Source organism: Bombina bombina, chromosome 8 (genome assembly GCF_027579735.1).
Source record: "Bombina bombina isolate aBomBom1 chromosome 8, aBomBom1.pri, whole genome shotgun sequence".
Lineage (NCBI taxonomy): Eukaryota > Metazoa > Chordata > Amphibia > Anura > Bombinatoridae > Bombina > Bombina bombina.
In genome coordinates, this window is record NC_069506.1 from 51,260,824 (window position 1) to 51,285,437 (window position 24,614).

The window sequence follows — 24,614 nt, forward strand, 5'->3', positions numbered from 1 at the left end:
ACCATTGTATGGGGGGGAAGGAAAGCTCCCGTTCCAGCAGTCTTTACACCTATAGTTCAAGCTCTGTTTGTGATAATTGAGCAAGGAGGAAACGACCAATATAGAGTAAAATAGATGATGAACAATCAGTTCTTTTCAATATAGTGCGTTGGTATAGCACTCACAGGGCTCCGGTAGTGATGGATAGCAACCTAAGCAAGCCACCCAAGGTCTGGGCTTTCCCGGCGCGAAACTCCTCCGCCAACAGCTCACTGGGAGACACAGAGCAGGTGTTTCACCTGACCTTCCACACACGCTCCTCCCCCGGACTTCCCCCAGCCTGGACAGCACTTTTTTATTGGTGGATGAATTTATCCACCAATCAGCAAGGACAACCCAGGTTGTTCACCAAAAATGGGCTGGCATCTAAACTTACATTCTTGCATTTCAAATAAAGATACCAAGAGAATAAAGAAAATTTGATAATAGGAGTAAATTAGAAAGTTGCTTAAAAATGTCATGCTCTATCTGAATCACGAAAGAAAAAATTTGGGTTCAGTGTCCCTTTAAGCTATGGCTCTTGATACAAATATTAACCTGCCCATTACTACTCACAAGGAGAGTGATATACTTGCTAAGTGTGGCTCTGTATGAAACATATCTTGGCTAGGATCTATGATATCTTATATTGGGGTGAGCTGGTACTTAACCATATAAATACACTTATTTCAATAACAAGTTATAGAAAGCGATTATTCAAGTTACACTTATAATGCCGCTTAGTGAGATATGAGCAGTGCACATATTGACTCACCACTCCTATCAGAAAATTTGGAGGCTAGCGAGCTCTACCACATCAACTACAGAAATCCCTAAATGTTATGATATTTGTTTTGTTCATAGTATCTAACTGTATATTATATATACATATGCTTGTAAAGGAAAGTTAAATGCTCCAATTTCACTCTCTACATCATGGACTCACTAAAAAAGAAAAACCAAGACCAGCTAGTCTTGTACTTGTTTTTGCAAAACTAGATAGCCCAGCAACAAAGAGCCAACTAAACAGGGGACATAGAATTTAGTGTTGTAAGTAACACTTCAACCTCAGCTTTATCACCAAGACAGAGCCACTGTCAACATTTTTAAGAAAACAGAAAGAGACCCATTTTGACAACAAGGATTCGCCCTTCGCTAAAGTTCTAATGTCTAGAAGTCCAGCTTTTTAAGTCTACACATTTTCAGTTTTAAAACACATCTTTGCAACTATTTAAGTTTTTGGCCACTACCAAAGAAAAAAAAAGAAAAAAACAATAATGAACCTTAAATTAGTTAGTGGTTCTTCTCCTTTAACTCCTTATGTAAATCTATATCTTAATTGAATCGTATATCTATCTCCCTGCTTAGATTCGCCACCACTTTATATCCACTGAAAAAACACATAGAGATAGAATCTTCTAAAAAATGCTTTTAGATAAAATTGCTTTGATCCCCAACCACCTATGTTGCTATATTACTTGATTCTATTTTCATTGATATTTAATAACCATATGTGTGTTGTTGAGCTAGATACACTGCTCCCTTTGAGCTAAATTTGACCAATTATTTATGCTTCCTTTTCCTTCCCCTCTCTTTCTCCCCTTGCTTTCCATTTCTTTCATGTAATTAACAAGAGTCCATGAGCTAGTGACGTATGGGATATACATTCCTACCAGGAGGGGCAAAGTTTCCCAAACCTTAAAATGCCTACAAATACACCCCTCACCACACCCACAAATCAGTTTTACAAACTTTGCCTCCAAGGGAGGTGGTGAAGTAAGTTTGTGCTAGATTCTACGTTGATATGCGCTCCGCAGCAAGTTGGAGCCCGGTTTTCCTCTCAGCGTGCAGTGAATGTCAGAGGGATGTGAAGAGAGTATTGCCTATTGAATGCAGTGATCTCCTTCTACGGGGTCTATTTCATAAGGTTCTCTGTTATCGGTCGTAGAGATTCATCTCTTACCTCCCTTTTCAGATCGACGATATACTCTTATATTTACCATTTCCTCTACTGATTCTCGTTTCAGTACTGGTTTGGCTTTCTACAAACATGTAGATGAGTGTCCTGGGGTAAGTAAGTCTTATTTTCTGTGACACTCTAAGCTATGGTTGGGCACTTTATTTATAAAGTTCTAAATATATGTATTCAAACATTTATTTGCCTTGACTCAGAATGTTCAACTTTCCTTATTTCCAGACAGTCAGTTTCATATTTGGGATTATGCATTGAATTATCATATTTTTTCTTACCTCAAAAATTTGACTTTTTTCCCTGTGGGCTGTTAGGCTCGCGGGGGCTGAAAATGCTTCATTTTATTGCGTCATTCTTGGCGCGGACTTTTTTGGCGCAAAAATTCTTTTCCGTTTCCGGCGTCATACATGTCGCCGGAAGTTGCGTCATTTTTTGACGTTATTTTGCGCCAAAAATGTCGGCGTTCCGGATGTGGCGTCATTTTTGGCGCCAAAAGCATTTAGGCGCCAAATAATGTGGGCGTCTTATTTGGCGCTAAAAAATATGGGCGTCGCTTTTGTCTCCACATTATTTCAGTCTCATTTTTCATTTGCTTCTGGTTGCTAGAAGCTTGATGTTTGGCATTTTTTCCCATTCCTGAAACTGTCTTATAAGGAATTTGATCTATTTTGCTTTATATGTTGTTTTTTCTCTTACATATTGCAAGATGTCTCACGTTGCATCTGAGCCAGAAGATACTACAGGAAAACCACTGCCTGCTGGATCTACCAAAGCTAAGTGTATCTGCTGTAAACTTTTGGTAGCTATTCCTCCAGCTGTTGTTTGTAATAATTGTCATGACAAACTTGTTAAAGCAGATAATATTTCCTTTAGTGATGTACCATTGCCTGTTGCAGTTCCCTCAACATCTAAGGTGCAGAATGTTCCTGATAACATAAGAGATTTTGTTTCTGAATCCATAAAGAAGGCTTTGTCTGTTATTTCTCCTTCTAGTAAACGTAAAAAGTCTTTTAAATCTTCTCTCTCTACAGATGAATTTTTAAATGAACACCATCATTCTGATTCTTTGGACTCTTCTGGTTCAGAGGATTCTGTCTCAGAGATTGATGCTGATAAATCTTCATATTTATTTAAGATGGAATTTATTCGCTCTTTACTTAAAGAAGTACTAATTGCTTTAGAAATAGAGGATTCTAGTCCTCTTGATACTAATTCTATACGTTTGGATAAGGTTTTTAAAGCTCCTGCGGTTATTCCAGAAGTCTTTCCTGTTCCTAATGCTATTTCTGCAGTAATTTCCAAGGAATGGGATAGATTGGGTAATTCATTTACTCCTTCTAAACGTTTTAAGCAATTATATCCTGTTCCGCCTGACAGGTTAGAATTTTGGGACAAAATCCCTAAAGTTGATGGGGCTATTTCTACCCTTGCTAAACGTACTACCATTCCTACGTCAGATGGTACCTCGTTTAAGGATCCTTTAGATAGAAAAATTGAATCTTTTCTAAGAAAAGCTTATCTATGTTCAGGTAATCTTCTTAGACCTGCTATATCATTGGCTGATGTTGCTGCAGCTTCAACTTTTTGGTTGGAAACTCTAGCGCAACAAGTAACAAATCGTGATTCTCATGATATTATTATTCTTCTCCAGCATGCTAATAATTTCATCTGTGATGCCATTTTTGATATTATTAGAGTTGATGTTAGGTTTATGTCTCTGGCTATCTTAGCCAGAAGAGCTTTATGGCTTAAGACCTGGAATGCTGATATGGCTTCTAAATCAACTCTACTTTCCATTTCTTTCCAGGGAAACAAATTATTTGGTTCTCAGTTGGATTCTATTATTTCAACTGTTACTGGTGGGAAAGGAACTTTTTTACCACAGGATAAAAAGTCTAAAGGTAAAAACAGGGCTAACAATCGTTTTCGTTCCTTTCGTTTCAACAAAGAACAAAAGCCTGATCCTTCGTCCTCAGGAGCAGTTTCAGTTTGGAAACCATCTCCAGTCTGGAATAAATCCAAGCCTGCTAGAAAGGCAAAGCCTGCTTCTAAGTTCACATGAAGGTACGGCCCTCATTCCAGTTCAGCTGGTAGGGGGCAGGTTACGTTTTTTCAAAGAAATTTGGATCAATTCTGTTCACAATCTTTGGATTCAGAACATTGTTTCAGAAGGGTACAGAATTGGTTTCAAGATGAGACCTCCTGCAAAGAGATTTTTTCTTTCCCATGTCCCAGTAAATCCAGTGAAAGCTCAAGCATTTCTGAATTGTGTTTCAGATCTAGAGTTGGCTGGAGTAATTATGCCAGTTCCAGTTCCGGAACAGGGGATGGGGTTTTATTCAAATCTCTTCATTGTACCAAAGAAGGAGAATTCCTTCAGACCAGTTCTGGATCTAAAATTATTGAATCGTTATGTAAGGATACCAACGTTCAAGATGGTAACTGTAAGGACTATATTGCCTTTTGTTCAGCAAGGGAATTATATGTCCACAATAGATTTACAGGATGCATATCTGCATATTCCGATTCATCCAGATCATTATCAGTTCCTGAGATTCTCTTTTCTAGACAAGCATTACCAATTTGTGGCTCTACCGTTTGGCCTTGCTACAGCTCCAAGAATTTTCACAAAGATTCTCGGTGCCCTTCTGTCTGTAATCAGAGAACAGGGTATTGTGGTATTTCCTTATTTGGACGATATCTTGGTACTTGCTCAGTCTTTACATTTAGCAGAGTCTCATACGAATCGACTTGTGTTGTTTCTTCAAGATCATGGTTGGAGGATCAATTTACCAAAAAGTTCTTTGATTCCTCAAACAAGGGTAACCTTTCTGGGTTTCCAGATAGATTCAGTGTCCATGACTCTGTCTTTAACAGACAAGAGACGTCTAAAATTGATTACAGCTTGTCGAAACCTTCAGTCTCAATCATTCCCTTCGGTAGCCTTATGCATGGAAATTCTAGGTCTTATGACTGCTGCATCGGACGCGATCCCCTTTGCTCGTTTTCACATGCGACCTCTTCAGCTCTGTATGCTGAACCAATGGTGCAGGGATTACACGAAGATATATCAATTAATATCTTTAAAACCGATTGTTCGACACTCTCTAACGTGGTGGACAGATCACCTTCGTTTAATTCAGGGGGCTTCTTTTGTTCTTCCGACCTGGACTGTAATTTCAACAGATGCAAGTCTCACAGGTTGGGGAGCTGTGTGGGGATCTCTGACGGCACAAGGAGTTTGGGAATCTCAGGAGGTGAGATTACCGATCAATATCTTGGAACTCCGTGCAGTTTTCAGAGCTCTTCAGTTTTGGCCTCTTCTGAAGAGAGAATCGTTCATTTGTTTTCAGACAGACAATGTCACAACTGTGGCATACATCAATCATCAAGGAGGGACTCACAGTCCTCTGGCTATGAAAGAAGTATCTCGAATTTTGGTTTGGGCGGAATCCAGCTCCTGTCTAATCTCTGCGGTTCATATCCCAGGTGTAGACAATTGGGAAGCGGATTATCTCAGTCGCCAAACGTTGCATCCGGGCGAATGGTCTCTTCACCCAGAGGTATTTCTTCAGATTGTTCAAATGTGGGGGCTCCCAGAGATAGATCTGATGGCCTCTCATCTAAACAAGAAACTTCCCAGGTATCTGTCCAGATCCCGGGATCCTCAGGCGGAGGCAGTGGATGCATTATCACTTCCTTGGAAGTATCATCCTGCCTATATCTTTCCGCCTCTAGTTCTTCTTCCAAGAGTAATCTCCAAGATTCTGAGGGAATGCTCGTTTGTTCTGCTAATAGCTCCGGCATGGCCTCACAGGTTTTGGTATGCGGATCTTGTCCGGATGGCATCTTGCCAACCATGGACTCTTCCGTTAAGACCAGACCTTCTGTCACAAGGTCCTTTTTTCCATCCGGATCTGAAATCCTTAAATTTAAAGGTATGGAGATTGAACGCTTGATTCTTGGTCAAAGAGGTTTCTCTGACTCCGTGATTAATACTATGTTACAGGCTCGTAAATCTGTATCTCGAGAGATATATTATAGAGTCTGGAAGACTTATATTTCTTGGTGTCTTTCTCATCATTTTTCTTGGCATTCTTTTAGAATACCGAGAATTTTACAGTTTCTTCAGGATGGTTTAGATAAGGGTTTGTCCGCAAGTTCTTTGAAAGGACAAATCTCCGCTCTTTCTGTTCTTTTTCACAGAAAGATTGCTATTCTTCCTGATATTCATTGTTTTGTACAAGCTTTGGTTCGTATAAAACCTGTCATTAAGTCAATTTCTCCTCCTTGGAGTTTGAATTTGGTTCTGGGAGCTCTTCAAGCTCCTCCGTTTGAACCTATGCATTCATTGGACATTAAATTACTTTCTTGGAAAGTTTTGTTCCTTTTGGCCATCTCTTCTGCTAGAAGAGTTTCTGAATTATCTGCTCTTTCTTGTGAGTCTCCTTTTCTGATTTTTCATCAGGATAAGGCGGTGTTGCGAACTTCTTTTGAATTTTTACCTAAAGTTGTGAATTCCAACAACATTAGTAGAGAAATTGTGGTTCCTTCATTATGTCCTAATCCTAAGAATTCTAAGGAGAAATCGTTGCATTCTTTGGATGTTGTTAGAGCTTTGAAATATTATGTTGAAGCTACGAAATCTTTCCGAAAGACTTCTAGTCTATTTGTTATCTTTTCCGGTTCTAGGAAAGGCCAGAAAGCTTCTGCCATTTCTTTGGCATCTTGGTTGAAATCTTTAATTCATCTTGCCTATGTTGAGTCGGGTAAAATTCCGCCTCAGAGAATTACAGCTCATTCTACTAGGTCAGTATCTACTCCCTGGGCGTTTAGGAATGAAGCTTCGGTTGACCAGATCTGCAAAGCAGCAACTTGGTCCTCTTTGCATACTTTTACTAAATTCTACCATTTTGATGTATTTTCTTCTTCTGAAGCAGTTTTTGGTAGAAAAGTTCTTCAGGCAGCGGTTTCAGTTTGAATCTTCTGCTTATGTTTTTTGTTAAACTTTATTTTGGGTGTGGATTATTTTCAGCAGGAATTGGCTGTCTTTATTTTATCCCTCCCTCTCTAGTGACTCTTGTGTGGAAAGATCCACATCTTGGGTAGTCATTATCCCATACGTCACTAGCTCATGGACTCTTGTTAATTACATGAAAGAAAACATAATTTATGTAAGAACTTACCTGATAAATTCATTTCTTTCATATTAACAAGAGTCCATGAGGCCCACCCTTTTTTGTGGTGGTTATGATTTTTTTGTATAAAGCACAATTATTCCAATTCCTTATTTTATATGCTTCGCACTTTTTTTCTTATCACCCCACTTCTTGGCTATTCGTTAAACTGATTTGTGGGTGTGGTGAGGGGTGTATTTGTAGGCATTTTAAGGTTTGGGAAACTTTGCCCCTCCTGGTAGGAATGTATATCCCATACGTCACTAGCTCATGGACTCTTGTTAATATGAAAGAAATGAATTTATCAGGTAAGTTCTTACATAAATTATGTTTTTTCCCTTTTCTACCAGCTATGTTAGATGACCCTAGTTTTCATAGGGATATTTAAACCCCAGCCAGCTAACTTTGCTACCTTATCTGATTTCTACTGTGTCTAGTAAGGTAACACTTTATAAATTTCAAGATTAAACCTATTTCTTCAGAGGTACTAACTATTAGGCAAGGGTAACTGTACTAAATAGTTCTGAAAGCTTGCTTATACCTTGTTTTAACCCAAGTGGTATGATGTATGAGCAGCCAGCTTACAGAGCTAAATGTTAGAATTATCCCCTAAGAAAAATTAAATATACCAACTTCACTTGGAATTAGCAACAATTATATCATTATAAGGTGAGAACACAGTATATCATTGTTTCATTAATACAATGTATCCCATTCAAGAAAGACTTTCTTAGTTGTATTAGTATTGACACAGTAATATTTTGCAATAGTTAGAATTTACACTTTTCCTTCCCTTCTCTATAAGATAAGGGTTATTATAATTTCCAACTATCCTAGGGAGGAAGAGTTACATTCAATTAACACATTTGGATCCCTGATCCAACTCAACCTATCTGTTTCTATTTCCCTTTCCTTTTCCTAAAAAAGAAAAAGAAAAACATAAGTAATTTCTATGTGTTTGACACAACTGCTAGGATATAAGAATATGTATCTGGAGTTCTGAGTTAGTCCAAAATCTACTCAGCCATTGCCGATGTGTTGTGCCTTTGCAAAGTTGGACACATAATATATTATATACCGTTGCCTTTCCCTTCTATTATGGCTACTTAATTAATGTTAGAGGCACAAACAGAAAGATTATCATGGGGACTCAACCAAAATATGTTATCTTGAGGATAAATGTCCCTGCAATGTATCAGTTCCAAAACTTAATGGCTCCCCAGGGTCCCAAAGTCAGCAAGAGAAAATAGAGAGAATGTCCCTTTGCAGAACACACACTATGAACAACCGTGTCCAATATTGTCCCAGGAAACAGTTCAGATTTAGCCCAGAAAAAACAAAATAGTACCTGACCCAGTCTTATGGAAGTTGTGTCCCGTAGAAAGAAGTTTCACTCTCAATGACTGGCAAAAACCCCCTCATGCAGCATCGGTGAGAGGAGGTAAGTATAGCTTGCCAGCTTCTGTAAATCTTGCGAAGGCACCAACCCCAACAGTTGCGTCTATGATCCGGCCAGACCGCAACCGTATCACGAACAAGCCCCCCCTCTTGTATGGGAGAGAGACAAGGAGAGAAAAAGAGCCCACCAAGGCACCGGTCCCAGCCAGCAAATCGGAGAAAACAGTGAGCAGGATGAGTCTGGATACTTGCCACGTTAACAGATCCCCTGCAGCAGGCGTGGAGCAGGTGTTGTTGACACAGACTATCTCCCGTTATCCGGAGATCTCTTCCGTCGACGGTCCTGGCGTATCAACCTCCAAGACGAGCCCCCTCACGCAGCATCGGTGGGAAGGGGAAGGGAGCACCACTCAGGACTAAACCGGAACCGAAGTCACCGACCAGGTAGAGCCACAGCCAGGTAAGCAGGTGGGGAGATGGATATGTGATAAGAGGGGGAAAAAAAAAAAAAAAAAGAAGAGTACTCTTCTACATCTTAACACCGAACTTCCACCGGAGACATGACCAATCACAAGTAGCTTCAATTGTCCTGCCGGGGTCCCCCCGGTCACGTATTATCGGCAGCTGGTTACAATACACCGAGCCAGGAACCCCCTGCATGGCTGGAGACAGTTCCCCCTCTGTATAATCTTAGGCCGTTATACCATCCAATGGTTTTCCTTTTTTTCCCACTCCTTTTTCTGGTTGTTAACCAGTGCGGTGAAGTGTATCTCCCCCTACACAGGACCCTTATAAGGGGGGAAGGAACGCTCCCGTTCCAGCAGTCTTTGCACCTATAGTTCAAGCTCTGTTTGTGATAATTGAGCAAGGAGGAAATTACCTATATAGAGTAAAATAAATGATGAACAATCAGTTCTTTTCAATATAGTGCGTTGGTATAGCACTCATAGGGCTCCGGTAGTGATGGTTAGCAACCTAAGCAAGCCACCCAAGGTCTGGGCTTTCCCGGCGCGAAACTCCTCCGCCAACAGCTCACTGGGAGACACGGAGCAGGTGTTTCACCTGACCTTCCACACACGCTCCTCCCCCGGACTTCCCCCAGCCTGGACAGCACTTTTTTTTTTTTTTTTTTTTATAACTTTTTATTGATTTACAGAAAAGTTAGTAACAGCTTAACATAAACAAAGACATTGGAGCACATCTATACCGGCTTGCAAAAGTATATATGAGGCATACACATCCTAAACAATGCTTCTAACATCAAAGTTTTAAGAGTTTTAAAAAACTAATATGTAGTAATGCATGAGTTCATGCCCCCTAGGGGAGCCATAGGCTTTAAGCAGTCTTTGGTCTTTCTGTGCTTACCCCAGAGGGTTGTTGCGGTTTTACCTCTTCATGGCTCTTAGTAAATAGTATAGAAGTTCTGATTGTAACAATTTCACAAACAGACAGATTCAAATAAACAATCTTAAACCTAAACACATAGTATAGAACTGAAAAGAGGAGAAAAGTAAAGAAGGGAAAGAGGAGGGAAGGGGGGGGGGGCGAGGGAGAGACCTTTTATAGCCTTGGTTGGATGCAAATGCTATGTCATTATCAGTGTCTGCTTATTTATTTCTGCATCTGGCAATAGCTTTACTATGCATGTGTGAGTGTAATGGTGTCCCAGTAGAATCTCAAATCGGCATAGAATGCAGACTTATTTCTCTTGTAATAGCCATATTGGACAGCACTTTTTTATTGGTGGATGAATTTATCCACCAATCAGCAAGGACAACCCAGGTTGTTCACCAAAAATGGGCCGGCATCTAAACTTACATTTCAAATAAAGATACCAAGAGAATGAAGAAAATTTGATAATAGGAGTAAATTAGAAAGTTGCTTAAAATGTCATGCTCTATCTGAATCACGAAAGAAAAAAATTTGGGTTCAGTGTCCCTTTAATCTATGGCTCTTGAATACAAATATTAACCTGCCCATTACTACTCACAAGGAGAGTGATATACTTGCTAAGTGTGGCTCTGTATGAAACATATCTTGGCTAGGATCTATGATATCTTATATTGGGGTGAGCTGGTACTTAACCATATAAATACACTTATTTCAATAACAAGTTATAGAAAGCGATTATTCAAGTTACACTTATAATGCCGCTTAGTGAGATATGAGCACATATTGACTCACCACTCCTATCAGAAAATTTGGAGGCTAGCGAGCTCTACCACATCAACTACAGAAATTTCACTCTCTACGTCATGAACTCACTAAAAAAGAAAAACCAAGATTCACCATTTGAGGTCCAAGAGTAGCCTCCTTTTGTCCATGTATGCCCTCCGTAACGTCACAATGTTGTACTGGGAGGTCCAAGAGTGGCCGTCTTTTGTCCATGCATGCCCTCCGTAACATCACAATGTTGTACTGGGAGGTCCAAGAGTGGCCTTCTTTTGTCCATGCATGCCCTCCGTAACGTCACAATGTTGTACTGGGAGGTCCAAGAGTGGCCTCCTTTAGTCCATGCATGCCCTCCGTAACGTCACAATGTTGTACTGGGAGGTCCAAGAGTAGCCTCCTTTTGTCCATGCATGCCCTCCGTAACGTCACAATGTTGTACTGGGAGATCCAAGAGTAGCCTCCTTTTGTCAATGCATGCCCTCCGTAACGTCACAATGTTGTACTGGGAGGTCCAAGAGTAGCCTCCTTTTGTCCATGCATGCCCTCCGTAACGTCACAATGTTGTACTGGGAGGTCCAAGAGTGGCCTTCTTTTGTCCATGCATGCTCTCCGTAACGTCACAATGTTGTACTGGGAGGTCCAAGAGTGGCCATCTTTTTACCATGCATGCCCTCCGTAACGTCACAATGTTGTACTGGGAGGTCCAAGAGTGGCCTTCTTTTGTCCATGCATGCCCTCCGTAACGTCACAATGTTGTACTGGGAGGTCCAAGAGTGGCCATCTTTTTACCATGCATGCCCTCCGTAACGTCACAATGTTGTACTGGGAGGTCCAAGAGTGGCCTTATAGAACATTTGGAGGGCGTACAGTTGGTCTTGCACAAAGATTGTTCAATTCTAATCCTGTGAAATGTCATTTAAAGGGACAGTCTAGTCAAAATTAAACTTTCATGATTCAGATAGAGAATACAATTTTAAACAACTTTCCAATTTACTTCTATTATCTAATTTGCTCAATTCTTTAGATATCCTTTGTTGAAGAAATAGCAATGCACATGCGTGAGACAATCACACAAGGCCTTTAGGTGCAGCAACCAATCAGCAGCTACTGAGCCTATCTAGATATGCTTTTCAGCAAGTGATATCAAGAGAATGAAGCAAATTAGATAATAGAAGTAAATTAGAAAGTTGTTTAAAATGACATGCTCTTTCTAAATCACAAAAGAAAAACATGTTTAGTTTACTTTATGTAATCCATTTATCTGCTCCTTATTTGAGATTGTATATATGGAAAAAAAAATTCTGAGCAGATTTCAGTGCTATAGAATGTATATGTGTCTTAAATTGAATCTCAATAAAAAAATAAAAAAAAATTAAAAAGTGTACTGGTGTATTTTCATTTTGAACAGAAGAATGTCTGCAATATACTTATACTGACAAAAATAGTTCTAGTAAAAGCCATCACTGTTTCAGCAACAACTTTTGCTGTCCAAGCCCAATGCATGCTCATTCCAACACTGTGATTGCTCAGAGAGCAGGTTGTATTGTGTCTGGAACTAGTTTGTGTCACAAAAGGTGTTGAGCCTGCGTGACGCTTACTGGTGCACATGGTACATACAGCATATCCATGTATGCTGCTAAAACACTGATAGCTTTTACTAGAACTATTTTGCAAGTATTATTGCCAAAAAATTGCTTCTATTCCAAATTTAAAAGTACTCATTTAAATTGTTTTCTATCGTGTCCCTTTTTATTTATTTTACATTTCTTTTTTTTTTTTTCAATTTGTCAATATATCCATTTTTTATGGGTCCATCAAATACTAGCGCTGCGGAATCTGTTGGCGCTCTACAAATAACTGATAATAATAATAATACATCGTAATTCACAACATAAAAGATATTAAAAAAAATCTAAGTTTTAAACTTATTATCTCGGATTACATTTATCTTGAGAACAAAATATTCAAAATTAAATCTCATAATTTAGAAAATCTGCTCCTCTTCTCCGCACTACTAAAAACTACAATATTGCAGCTTTGAAATACGTATAATCATTTTGACCTGACTCCGTATGGAGCTTGCGGGCCCGTGTTTCCGGCGAGTCTTCAGACTTGCCAGGAAAATCAGTTATGAAGCAGATTTCTTGTGAGCTGCTGGTGCAATGCTGAATACGGAGAGCGTATTGCTCTCGGCATCCAGCGAGGTCTTGTGGACCTGATCCGCACTGTCGGATCAGGTCCGCAAGACCTATGATAAATAGGCCTCATTGTCTTATTCTTTTTTCCCTCTTACGACCCAAACTTAACATATTGAACATTATCTTGCAAAACTATTTAAAAAAATGAAATAACCAGCTTCACATATCATGTCCCTTTAAATGTGTTAATTAGAAAATGACAAGAGGGCGATTTAAAGATCTTTCAGATATAGTATTAGAGAATACTCACAGGGCCAAAAGGTGTAGGGATGAGTTCCTGATGTCGCGGTGTCAGATTTGGCATTGGGTGTTCTCCGCTATCATTATTTTGAGGAAATAATGAGCTGTGGAATATGTTAAAAATGTGATTAGAGAAATAAATTGACCATTCTTCAGATATACTTTAATACTTTATTTCCATTACAAATACAACAAAACAAAAGGAAAAAATACATTTTGGTATGATTTATATTATAAGAACAGAAAGCTCAACTAAAGAACAGTCAATACAGTAGATTTTCATAATCAACAAATGCATGATAAACAGACAATGCAATAGCACTTAGTATGAACTTCATAGCAGTAGATTTTTTTCTGACAAATTTCAAAGTTATGTCCATTTTCACTCCTCCTGTACCATGTGACAGCCATCAGCCAATCACAAAAGCATGTACGTATATATTCTTGTGAATTCTCGCACATGCTCAGTAGGACCTGGTGACTCAAAAAGTGTAAATATAAAAAGACTGTGCACATTTTGTTAATGAAAGTAAATTGAAAAGTTGTTTAAAATTGCATGCTCTATCTGAATCATGAAAGTTTAATTTTGACTCAAGTGTCACTTAATGTATAAAGGTATATTCAGTTTGCAAAAGTAAAAATTATCAAAATCCTAAATTGATAAAAACAGAATTTTGCTATTTTTAAAGGCACATATTGGGCCCAAATTACTTTCAAGCAGCAGGAGAAGGTTTAGAGGTCAGGAAGCAGCCACCTAAAAATTGAGTCTTCTGCACTTTAAATGGACATGAAACGCAAATTTTTAATTTCCTGATTCAGATCGATTATGCATTTTTAAACAATTTTCCAATTTACTTCTGTTATCAATTTTGCTTCATTCTCTTTGTATCTTTTATTGAAGAAGCAGCAATTCATTCATGGGAGCTAGCTGAACACATTTGTAAGCCAATGAAAATTGGCATACAAGTTCAGCCACCAATCAGCAGCTAGCTCCAAGCTCCTGAGCCTATCTAGATATGTTTTTCAACAAAGAATACCAAGAAAATGAAGCAAATTATGTCATTGAAGTAAATTGGAACGCTATTTAAAATTGTATGCTCTATCTGAATCATAAAATAAAACTTTTGAGTTTCATTTCCATTTATAGGGACAGTCAACACCAAAATGTTTGTTGTTTTAAAAGATTTTTAAATTGGAAAGTTGTTTAAAATTAAATGCCCTATTTGAATCATGAAAGTTTTTTTTGGACTTGACTGTCCCTTTAAAGGCTCTAGAACATTATACGAAACTTTATAAACAGATCCAATTTTGTTTATACTATATATATTCCTTAAATACAATAATACAATTGGAATATGACTTGTGGCTTTCTGGCTTTGTCAACTCCTAAAATGTTACAACAGGCACCTAACCTTTTGGATTATTTTGTATTGAGCTAGAAAGAAGTCTTTCCTGGCTCCTAAATATAGGTGACAGGATTAAAATGCTTCTGTTACAGGGCTCAACAAATTTGTTCAAAATCTAAGAGACAGCCATAAAATTTAGGAGCCAGAATCTTTAGGCCATTATATTTATATTATAGTATATTCATAGACAATATTCATAGATACACACATAACACAAGTGAGTAAATATATACATGTACATTATAGAATAACACAATAAAATAAGGGCTGTTGGTCAACCAAATCAGCACACATCCTGGAATGTTGGAGACAACATTCTGGGCCTAAAATCAGATAAACAAGTGAAATTATGACTACATAGTGATTAACATAGACTTGTTAATTAGTTCTTGCCTGTGTATTGAGGCAGTAAAAATTTGACCAGCTAAAAACACATGTTCTAAATTATACTCTTAAACCCCTTGTTAAAATACTGCATAGGAATGGATATTTAGTGGACCTAAACAGCAATGATTAATAGGAACATTGTAGATAAATACTGCAAATAGATTTATACATATTTGACAATTTTTCCCTTTAATTTTTTTTTTCAGGAAAACAAGATATCTTTAGCCATAAAAACAGACATATGGATATTTTATATTTTAACAAAAAAATTTATAACCCTATTATTTTTTTATTTTAGATCTGCATAGGCAAGATTCATGCATTCAAGATTTATTAAAAATATGGAATATATTATATTCATGTTGAGATACAGTGCAGTACTGAATATAAGACATGCTGTATTTGTATGAATATATATATCAGGATTTTAAATACTATTAACTTTGGAATAGTTAGCAATATAAATTACTTTAATGTAATATGATATTAAAAAAAAATTGATGTTTCATATTAAAATAATCAAGAAATTGACATGATGCTACCCTGTCTGGAATTTAGGTTGTAAGTGATTGATGCAAGAAGTTATGGTCTGATAAATGATCACTTTATAAAAATGTATTAAATTGTTTAAAAATGTTAGAAATGGTTAAATGAATCTGTTTGTTTGTCTGCTGCCCCCCGATGGCCAAGGGCCGGTATTACAGTCAAAAGACTTAAAGGGATACTAACCCCACATTTTTTCTTTCATGATTCAGATAGAGCATACAATTTTAAGCAACTTTCTAATTTACTCCTATTATCAATTTTTCTTTGTTCTCATGGTATCTTGATTTGAAAAAGCAGTAATAAAAGGTTAGGAGCCGGCCCATTTTTAGTTCAGCACCTTGGTAGAGCTTGCTGATTGGTTTGCTACATTTAGCCACAAATCAGCAAGTGCTACCCAGGTACTGAACAAAAAATGGTCCGGCTCTAAAGCTTACAATACTGATTTTTCAAATCAAGATAACATGAGAACAAAAAAAAATTGATAATAGGAGTAAATTAGAAAGGTGCTTAAAATCTCATGCTCTATCTGAATCGTGAAAGAAAAAAAAATAGTTTTTAGTATCCCTTTAATTGTTAACAAAGATGCATTTTCCCTAGCAACCATATATCCCAGGTTGTCAGAAGGGCCGCCCATATTTCTCACCTATGATTAAACAATATAAGCTGGAATGCAGGATGGGACGGGGTGAATTTTTGCTAAACTGACTGATAACTGGTTGCGTGGGAGACAGTCAAGACTCTAAGCAAATTTTGGCTATACCTTCCTGATCTATTGCAAAGACACCTATTTTTATATGAGGTGGGACAAGTTTCGAAGCTGAATATCTTTTTGGTAAAGTATATATATATATATATATATATATATATATATATATATATATATATATATATATATATAAATATAAAGATTGCTAAAGATATAGGTAAACATTTAAGATAAGCATTCCTTGTTGCTGTAGTAAATAAATTTAAAGAGCATATTTATATTTTTGCTCACATTCATAGTCCTGTGTAGTTTTAAGCTTGCTTTTTTATATGCAAAACATTTAAAACAAACATCCATTGTTACTGTATGTAGCAGACTTAAAGAAATAAGTTGTATTTTAACCTTGTATTCATAGCCGGTGTAGTTTAAACTAACTGTTCACATATAGAATATACATATAGAATATATATATAAATATATATATATATATATATATATATATATATATATATATATATATATATATATATATAATCTCTGGTATTTCAATTAGAGTGTATATTGTCCTATAGTTCAACTAAGCACTGTTAAAATTGTATTGCTGAATGTTAGTAGCTGCTATCTTAAGTCTCATTGTAATATTTTAAATGCAACTCTGATTTGGGAGGCTATTGTGAATAAGGTAAATTGTATGAGATTTGCATAGCATATTTTAATAGTTTTAAACGCGTATAGTATTGATTCATATTTTTATTCCTGCAGATATATTTCAATGTGTTTATAGATATTAACTAATAGAAAATAATTCAGGAATTTATATTAATTTCATGGTTTCTAGTATATGCATATTGATTAAGGGTTTAATTTAAAGGATAATTATTAAATATATTGTGTTATAATCCAGCCATATACTGACAGTCTATTGTCATTGGCTTACCAATATGTTCAACTAGCTCCCACTTCCAGTAGTACATTGCTGCGCCTTGAATAAAGGATACCAAGATAACGAAGCACAATTGATAATAGAAATACATTGAAAAGTTGTTTAAAAATATATGCTTTATCTGAATCATAAAATAAATATTTAGGGTTTAATTTTGACTTTCGCTTCCCAATCTTTCGAATGTTTGTACAGCATTCGTTTGATGTAATAGTATTTCTAATTTAAAAGGGATACAACACCCACATTTTTCTTTCATGATTCAGATAGAGCATGCTATTTTAAGCAACTTTCTAATTTACTCCTAATATCAATCTTTCTTTGCTCTCTTGCTATCTTTATTTAAAAAGCAGGAATGTAAAGCTTAGGAGAGACGGACCATTTTAGGTTCATCATTAAAGAAAAAATTGGATTTAGCATCCCTTTAAACTGAAGATAAACTTTCAAGAATGAGCGCCCGGTTTTTAAAAATACTATTAAAAACAGGGGCACTTTCATTCATGAAAGTTTACATTTCACCCGTTTTCTTAATATACTTACCTTTTCTTCTTGAAGCCGATCCAGCGCTTCACCAGCCTGTCGCAAGCCTCTTCAAACATCAGCAATGACGATTCCGGCATCCTTCAATCACAGCTCCCCCCCCCCCAGGGGGAATCATTGCCTGATTGGAGGAAGCCGGTTTCGTTATTGCTGGGTAAGTTAACCAGAAGAAGCAGGAAGAGCATCGTTTCCGAAAGGCGATCCGGCGTTTCAAAAGAAAAAAGGTAAGTATTTTTAAAATCCGGTACAATGTCAATTTTCATGAATTAAAGTGCCCCAGTTTTTGATAGTTTTTTTAAAAACCGGCACTTTCACATGAAAATTGACCATCGCTTTAACCCCTTAATGACCACAATGTACCCTGTATGTCACTGGTCGTTAAGGGTTTTTTCAGGACATAATAGCACAAGTCTAGCAAGAACACTCTATTAATGCCCTCCCTCCAGCAGGCTTTGTGGAATAGAGCAGTCTCAATGCTGGTGGCAAGACCCACTATAAAACAAATCAAGTCCCAAAAAAAGGCCAGTAACATACAGGGTACGTCGCTGGTCCTTAAGGGGTTAAATGTAATATTCTAAATAGAATTTTTTAAAGTCATATATTTGTATAAATTTACTAAATTCCCTACCATGTGAATTACTGAACTTCTGAATAGAATTTGTTGAATTAATTGCTACGTTCAAAATTTCGAATGTGGATATTTGATCTAATTCTGAACATTCGAAAACTAAAGTAACATTCGAAAACCCGGAAATAATATTTGATTACTAAGTTTTTATGGATTTTTGTTCTTAACATTCAATTGTCCAAAACAAATGTCCACAAGACTATTCGTTCTACCAAGCGAATTACACTTTCACCCACCCCTACCTAGTCCCTGTACTAATTTATCATTGTTTTATTACACCCTGCAGTATTTGCAAATGTATATTATTGCTTGTTTGCTGAATCACTTGTTATTAATAGTTGTGCAGCACATAATATATTTAGTAACTGGCTTCTGTAGACTAACTAAAGGCTGTAACGCGCCGAGAGCGGTGCAGCGTGATGATGCAGCTGTGCGCGCTCAGTGTGTCCTGCATTTTCATCTCTGCACACTCAGCCGCGTCAGGTCGTGTAGCTGAGCGCTCAGAGTTTAAATATTTGAACTTCAGAAGCGGTGCAAAGCAGCTACTTCGCATCGCGCCACATCGCTTGCAGTGTGTCACAGCCTTTATCAATCACAAAAAAATCATAATGATACTATACTCAAAGCTTATTCCTTGTTGAAAAAAAAAAGTACAACCCAGATAAATGGTGTAACATTTTTCTGTCCTTCTGCTTCCTTATTGAGCAGCAGAAAAACAAAATACTTAAAAAAAAAAAAAAATCTGAAGCTTTACCAAAACCATTTTAAATTAAAATAAGGGAAATTAAAGTGAAGGTCAAGTCCGGGTGACTTGCTCACACTGTCATGCTGTTTATTAGAAATCATGTTGACGTTCATTCATCATTTTGCGTACATTTCACTCATACTGTCTTTTTTTTACCATTTATTTACCCTCCGTAACACTATTTTCGTCTGCCCGCCATCTAAGTTGCCTTGATTGACAGCAATCGAAGGTCTAATTCTCCAATGTCCGTTCCACTCCCGGGGCGTTCAGCCCCTTTCTGGCCACGTCACTACTAAGTGATGCGCATGCGCAACTTCCTCAACAGTGTCATATGTCATCATGCTAGTTCATGAGACGCGCAAAACGCATACAAAATTTAACGCATGCGCGATTCGGATGGACATACGCATGCGCATTTTCAATGTTAATCTTGTGCACGAGCTTAAGAACAGACGTAGAGAGAGTGTGGGGCCACTCGCTACATCACTACTACTGAATAAGGAAGTGGTGGAGGGGAGGAGTCTGAATGCAAACGGCAAGTTTTCAAATATATAATTTTTTATAAAACCTAATATGTAAAGTGAAAAACAAAGTTAGCGACTAGAATGGTGATAAGTGAATGAACACATTTCAGTATTTCATTAGCCGCAAATTGACCTTCACTTTAAAGTCAAATATTTATATATGCATAACTGCATTTTAGTTTTGAATAGAATCATTTTTGTAATGCATTTATATTCGGTTTTTCAAAGGGTATGTCTCTGAACTGCAAAACTATGCAATTTATTTCTATCAAAATCACAGTTTTAAATTATTTAAAACTATGTCTTTTGTAAGCAGATTTACTTGCAACACAGTGCTTGCTTAATATATTTGTTTTGGAAAAAATGCTACTAGTAAAAGCTGTCCGTGTCTCACTGATAGCTTTTACTCTTCATGGGTACACACACAGCTTATATCAGGGGTCAACAAATCTGTTTACAATTTAATCTTTGAAAAGTCTCTTGAGTGTGTGGCCATTTGAGGGACAAATATAAATGATCAATCAATTGCTATGTAGAAATTTTCGGAGTCAACATTCTGAAGTCTATATTATCCAATCCAGCCCTCAAGGCTCAGTGGGAAAACAAATTTTTTTAGACTTAAATAGACATGAAACCCAAACAGTCTCTCATGATTCATGATAGATCATGCAATTTAAAAAAATAATAATAGTTCACATCTATTATCTAGTTTGCTGCATTCTCGTTATCCTTTGTTGAAGAAGCAGCAATGCATTACTGGGAGCTAGTTAACACATGAGCCAATAGGTATATATGTGCAGCCACCAATCAGCAGCCTCTGAGCCTACCTAGATATCCTATGCAACTATATATATCAAGAGAACAAAAGTTGTTATATGCTCTATCTGAATCATTAAAAAAAACACACATTTGGGTTTCATGTCCCTTTAAATTGAATTAAATATTAAAAGTACATTTCCCTTTTTAACAGTAAATAATTAAATGTTTAATATGGAATTACATATTGAGTTTAATGACACAATTATGTATTTTAAAATGTTTGTCATGTAACATGCATAACAGTGGAATATTTAACCATTATTGTAGCCATTTACTGAACAAATCTGTTACAGTTCGTGCACTACCTTTTGGGCATAAGTTATTTTTAAAGTGATTCTAAACCCAATTTTTTTCTTTCATGATTCAGATAGAGCATGCAATTGTGTGCAACTTTCTAATTTAACTCCTATTATCAATTTTTCTTCATTCTCTTGCTATCATTATTTAAAAGGCAGGAATGTAAACCTTAGGAGACGGCCCTTTTTAGGTTCAGCAACCTGCATAGCGCTCAGTGGCGTCACTAGGGGGGTGAGGCCGCACCTGGGTGACACCCTCCAGGGGGTGACACCACACAAATTTTTTTTTTTTTTTTTAAATTTTATTGAAATTCAATGAAATACAATGTAGAGATGCATAGATTTTTTTTTATTAGAGGGTCTGGCATTTGTCAACATTAGTAGGACTGGGGAAGTTGTAGACCCTTAATTTGTCTGCCCCTTGAGCCAGCACTGCAATTTCAACAAATAATTTTCCCGGCTGCTTTTGCTTGCGAAGTTGCGCTGCTAGCCTAAACCTGCCTGCCTATCTGTGCTCACTGCTCAGTGACATGTGGAGCAGTGGAGTCACTCACTGCTGTGCTGTCTCTCTAAAAGGGAACCAGGAAATCGTGAGGGGGATGCCTGGCACCTGACCGCATGACTGTCTGACACTGTGTCTAAAGTGAAGGAGCCACGTATGATGCCCACCAGACCGGTACGGTTACGGTACACTAAGTGCACACTGAAGAGGTAGGAGGGGAGGGCAGGTGGGGGTCTGGGGGTGGGCAGAGTGCAGAGGTGATTGGCCATGCACTGACAGACTTGGAACAGAGTCAGAGAGCAGAATTTTCATAGTTTGCGCGCCTAAACCTTTTCTTCAGTGATTTATTTTAGAGTGCTCTGTTTATCTTTCATTTGATGCTCTGCTGAGCCAGGGAGCAGCTCTAGGCATGAGCTTTATAATGAATGCAGTGCAGTTTACATATTTTGTATGTGTGTGTGCATGTCTAAGTTTTTGTGTGTGTGTGTGTCTCAGTGTTTTTGTGTGTGTGTGTGTCTCAGTGTGTGTGTCTGAGTGTGTTTCTGAGTGTTTGTGTGTGCATCTGAGTGTGTTTTTAAGTGTGTCTGAGTGTTTGTATGTGTGTGCGCCTGTGTTTTTGTGTGTGTCTGCTTTCTGGGGGGGGGTGAGTGTTTGTATGTGTGTGTGCGCGTGTCTGAGTTTTTGTGTGTGTGTGTCTCAGTGTTTGTGTATGTGTGTGTGCTAGTTTTTGTGTGTGTGTCTCAGTGTTTTTGTGTGTGTGTGTCTCAGTGTTTTTGTGTGTGTGTGTCTCAGTGTTTTTGTGTGTGTGTGTCTCAGTGTTTTTGTGTGTGTGTGTCTCAGTGTTTGTGTCTGAGTGTGTTTCTGAGTGTTTGTGTGTGCATCTGAGTGTGTTTTTAAGCGTGTCTGAGTGTTTGTATGTGCCTGTGTTTTTGTGTGTGTCTGCTTTCTGGGGGGGGTGACACCATAACTTACCGCACCGGGTGACACCAACCCTAGTGACGCCACTGATAGCGCTTGCTTATTGGTGGCCGATTTGAAGTTCAAGATACAAGGATTTTTAAACAGTGCTGTAATCATCGTGAGATTGTGAGAAAAGTGACTGCCACCATTTTGTTATGCATAATTCACCCTTTTTACAGCATTACAGTGCAATTTGTGTCTCAGTGCTATAGTCTGGCAAATGTTACTACAGTAATTGTCACTATTTTACAGGTACAGTATTTATTGAATACTAAGTGAATACTGTGCTGTGCTAGTGTTAAACTAAACGTAGCACTATTGCACCTCTAATATAATGTTAGTTCAAGATGTTTTCAAGTCTTTAAACACACAGGCAAGTGAAAAGAAAGCTAAAACTGCCTTGTTTCACTTTAAGGCAGTTTTCACTTTACAGCGGGGCTCCGGTCCCTAACCCGCTGTATGAACGGGGTATACCTGTATATATAAATCATTAATATGGTTGACCACAAAATACAACCACATGGGTGCTAACATATTTATATAGAATAGTTATATAAAATAACCGCAGAAAGCACTCACAGGATTAGTCAAACAAATATATATAAACCAATATATGTGCTGTGTACTAGGTTATATTAGAAAGGGACTCCTAAAAGTAAATAAGTATGTAGTGAGGATATACAGTACAGTGATAGATATTTTATGTACAGAATGTTTTAGGGGTACAGGCATTTGACATTTATTGGTTTTATGCCTTGGAGTATGTTCTATGGACTTTTTATTGAGGGCGTTGTGGAGAGAGGTATATAATGTTCCATGTATTAGTGAGAGGCTGTATATGGGGTTACCTGGAGAAAAGGAAAATGTATTTTAGTATATTGGTAGTATATACAGTATAGAGTCTATGGTTATTAGTAATTGCTTTGTTGTTGATTAATATTATTAGTATGTGCTATGCTGTTGATGGATATTATTAGTAGTTTCTATGCTGCTGATGGATATTAGTAATTGCTATGCTGTTGATGGATATTATTAGTAGTTTCTATGCTGCTGATGGATATTAGTAATTGCTATGCTGCTGATGGATATTATTAGTAGTTGCTATGCTGCTGATGGATATTATTAGTAATTGCTATGCTGCTGATGGATATTATTAATATGTGCTATGCTGTTGATGGATATTATTAGTAATTGCTATGTTGATGGATATTATTAGTAATTGCTATGCTGTTGATGGATATTATTAGTAGGTGCTATGTTGCTGATGGATATTAGTAATTTCTATGCTGCTGATGGATATTATTAGTAGTTGCTATGCTGCTGATGGATATTATTAGTAATTGCTATGCTGCTGATGGATATTATTAGTAATTGCTATGCTACTGATGGATATTATTAGTAATTGCTATGCTGTTGATGGATATTATTAGTAGTTGCAATGCTGTTGATGGATATTATTAATAGTTGCTATGCTGCTGATGGATATTATTAGTAGTTTCTATGCTGCTGATGGATATTATTAGTAATTGCTATGTTGCTGATGGATATTAGTAATTGCTATGCTGCTGATGGATATTATTAGTAATTGCTATGCTGCTGATGGATATTATTAGTAATTACTATGCTGTTGATGGATATTATTAGTAGTTGCTATGCTGTTGATGGATATTTTTAGTAGTTTCTATGCTGCTGATGGATATTATTAGTAGTTTATATGCTGCTGATGGATATTAGTAATTGCTATGCTGCTGATGGATATTATTAGTAATTGCTATGCTGCTGATGGATATTATTAGTAATTACTATGCTGTTGATGGATATTATTAATATGTGCTATGCTGATGGATATTATTAGTAATTGCTATGCTGATGGATATTATTAGTAATTGCTATGCTGCTGATGGATATTATTAGTATGTGCTATGCTGTTGATGGATATTATTAGTAAGTGCTATGCTGTTGATGGATATTATTAGTAACTGCTATGCTGTTGATGGATATTATTAGTAACTGCTATGCTGCTGATGGATATTATTAGTAGTTGCTATGCTGTTGATGGATATTATTAGTTGTTGCTATGCTGCTGATGGATATTATTAGTAGTTGCTATGCTGTTGATGGATATTATTAGTAGTTTCTATGCTGCTGATGGATATTAGTAGTAGTTTCTATGCTGCTGATGGATATTAGTAAATTCTATGCTGCTGATGGATATTATTAGTAATTGCTATCCTGCTGATGGATATTATTAGTAATTACTATGCTGTTTATGGATATTATTAGTAGTTGCTATGCTGTTGATGGATATTATTAGTAGTTGCTATGCTGTTGATGGATATTATTAGTAGTTTCTATGCTGCTGATGGATATTATTAGTAGTTTATATGCTGCTGATGGATATTAGTAATTGCTATGCTGCTGATGGATATTATTAGTAATT

General features: G+C 37.1%; 1 protein-coding gene across 1 annotated transcript in view; it reads right to left on the minus strand.

Annotated features, from left to right (window-relative positions):
• LOC128638422 (uncharacterized) overlaps window positions 1-24,614 on the minus strand; it is an 86,686-nt gene that overhangs the window by 59,899 nt on the left and 2,173 nt on the right. The window contains exon 2 of the mRNA XM_053690364.1: window positions 13,186-13,279. Coding sequence (XP_053546339.1) covers window positions 13,186-13,279 — 94 coding nt within the window. The remainder of the gene's footprint in view (window positions 1-13,185; window positions 13,280-24,614) is intronic.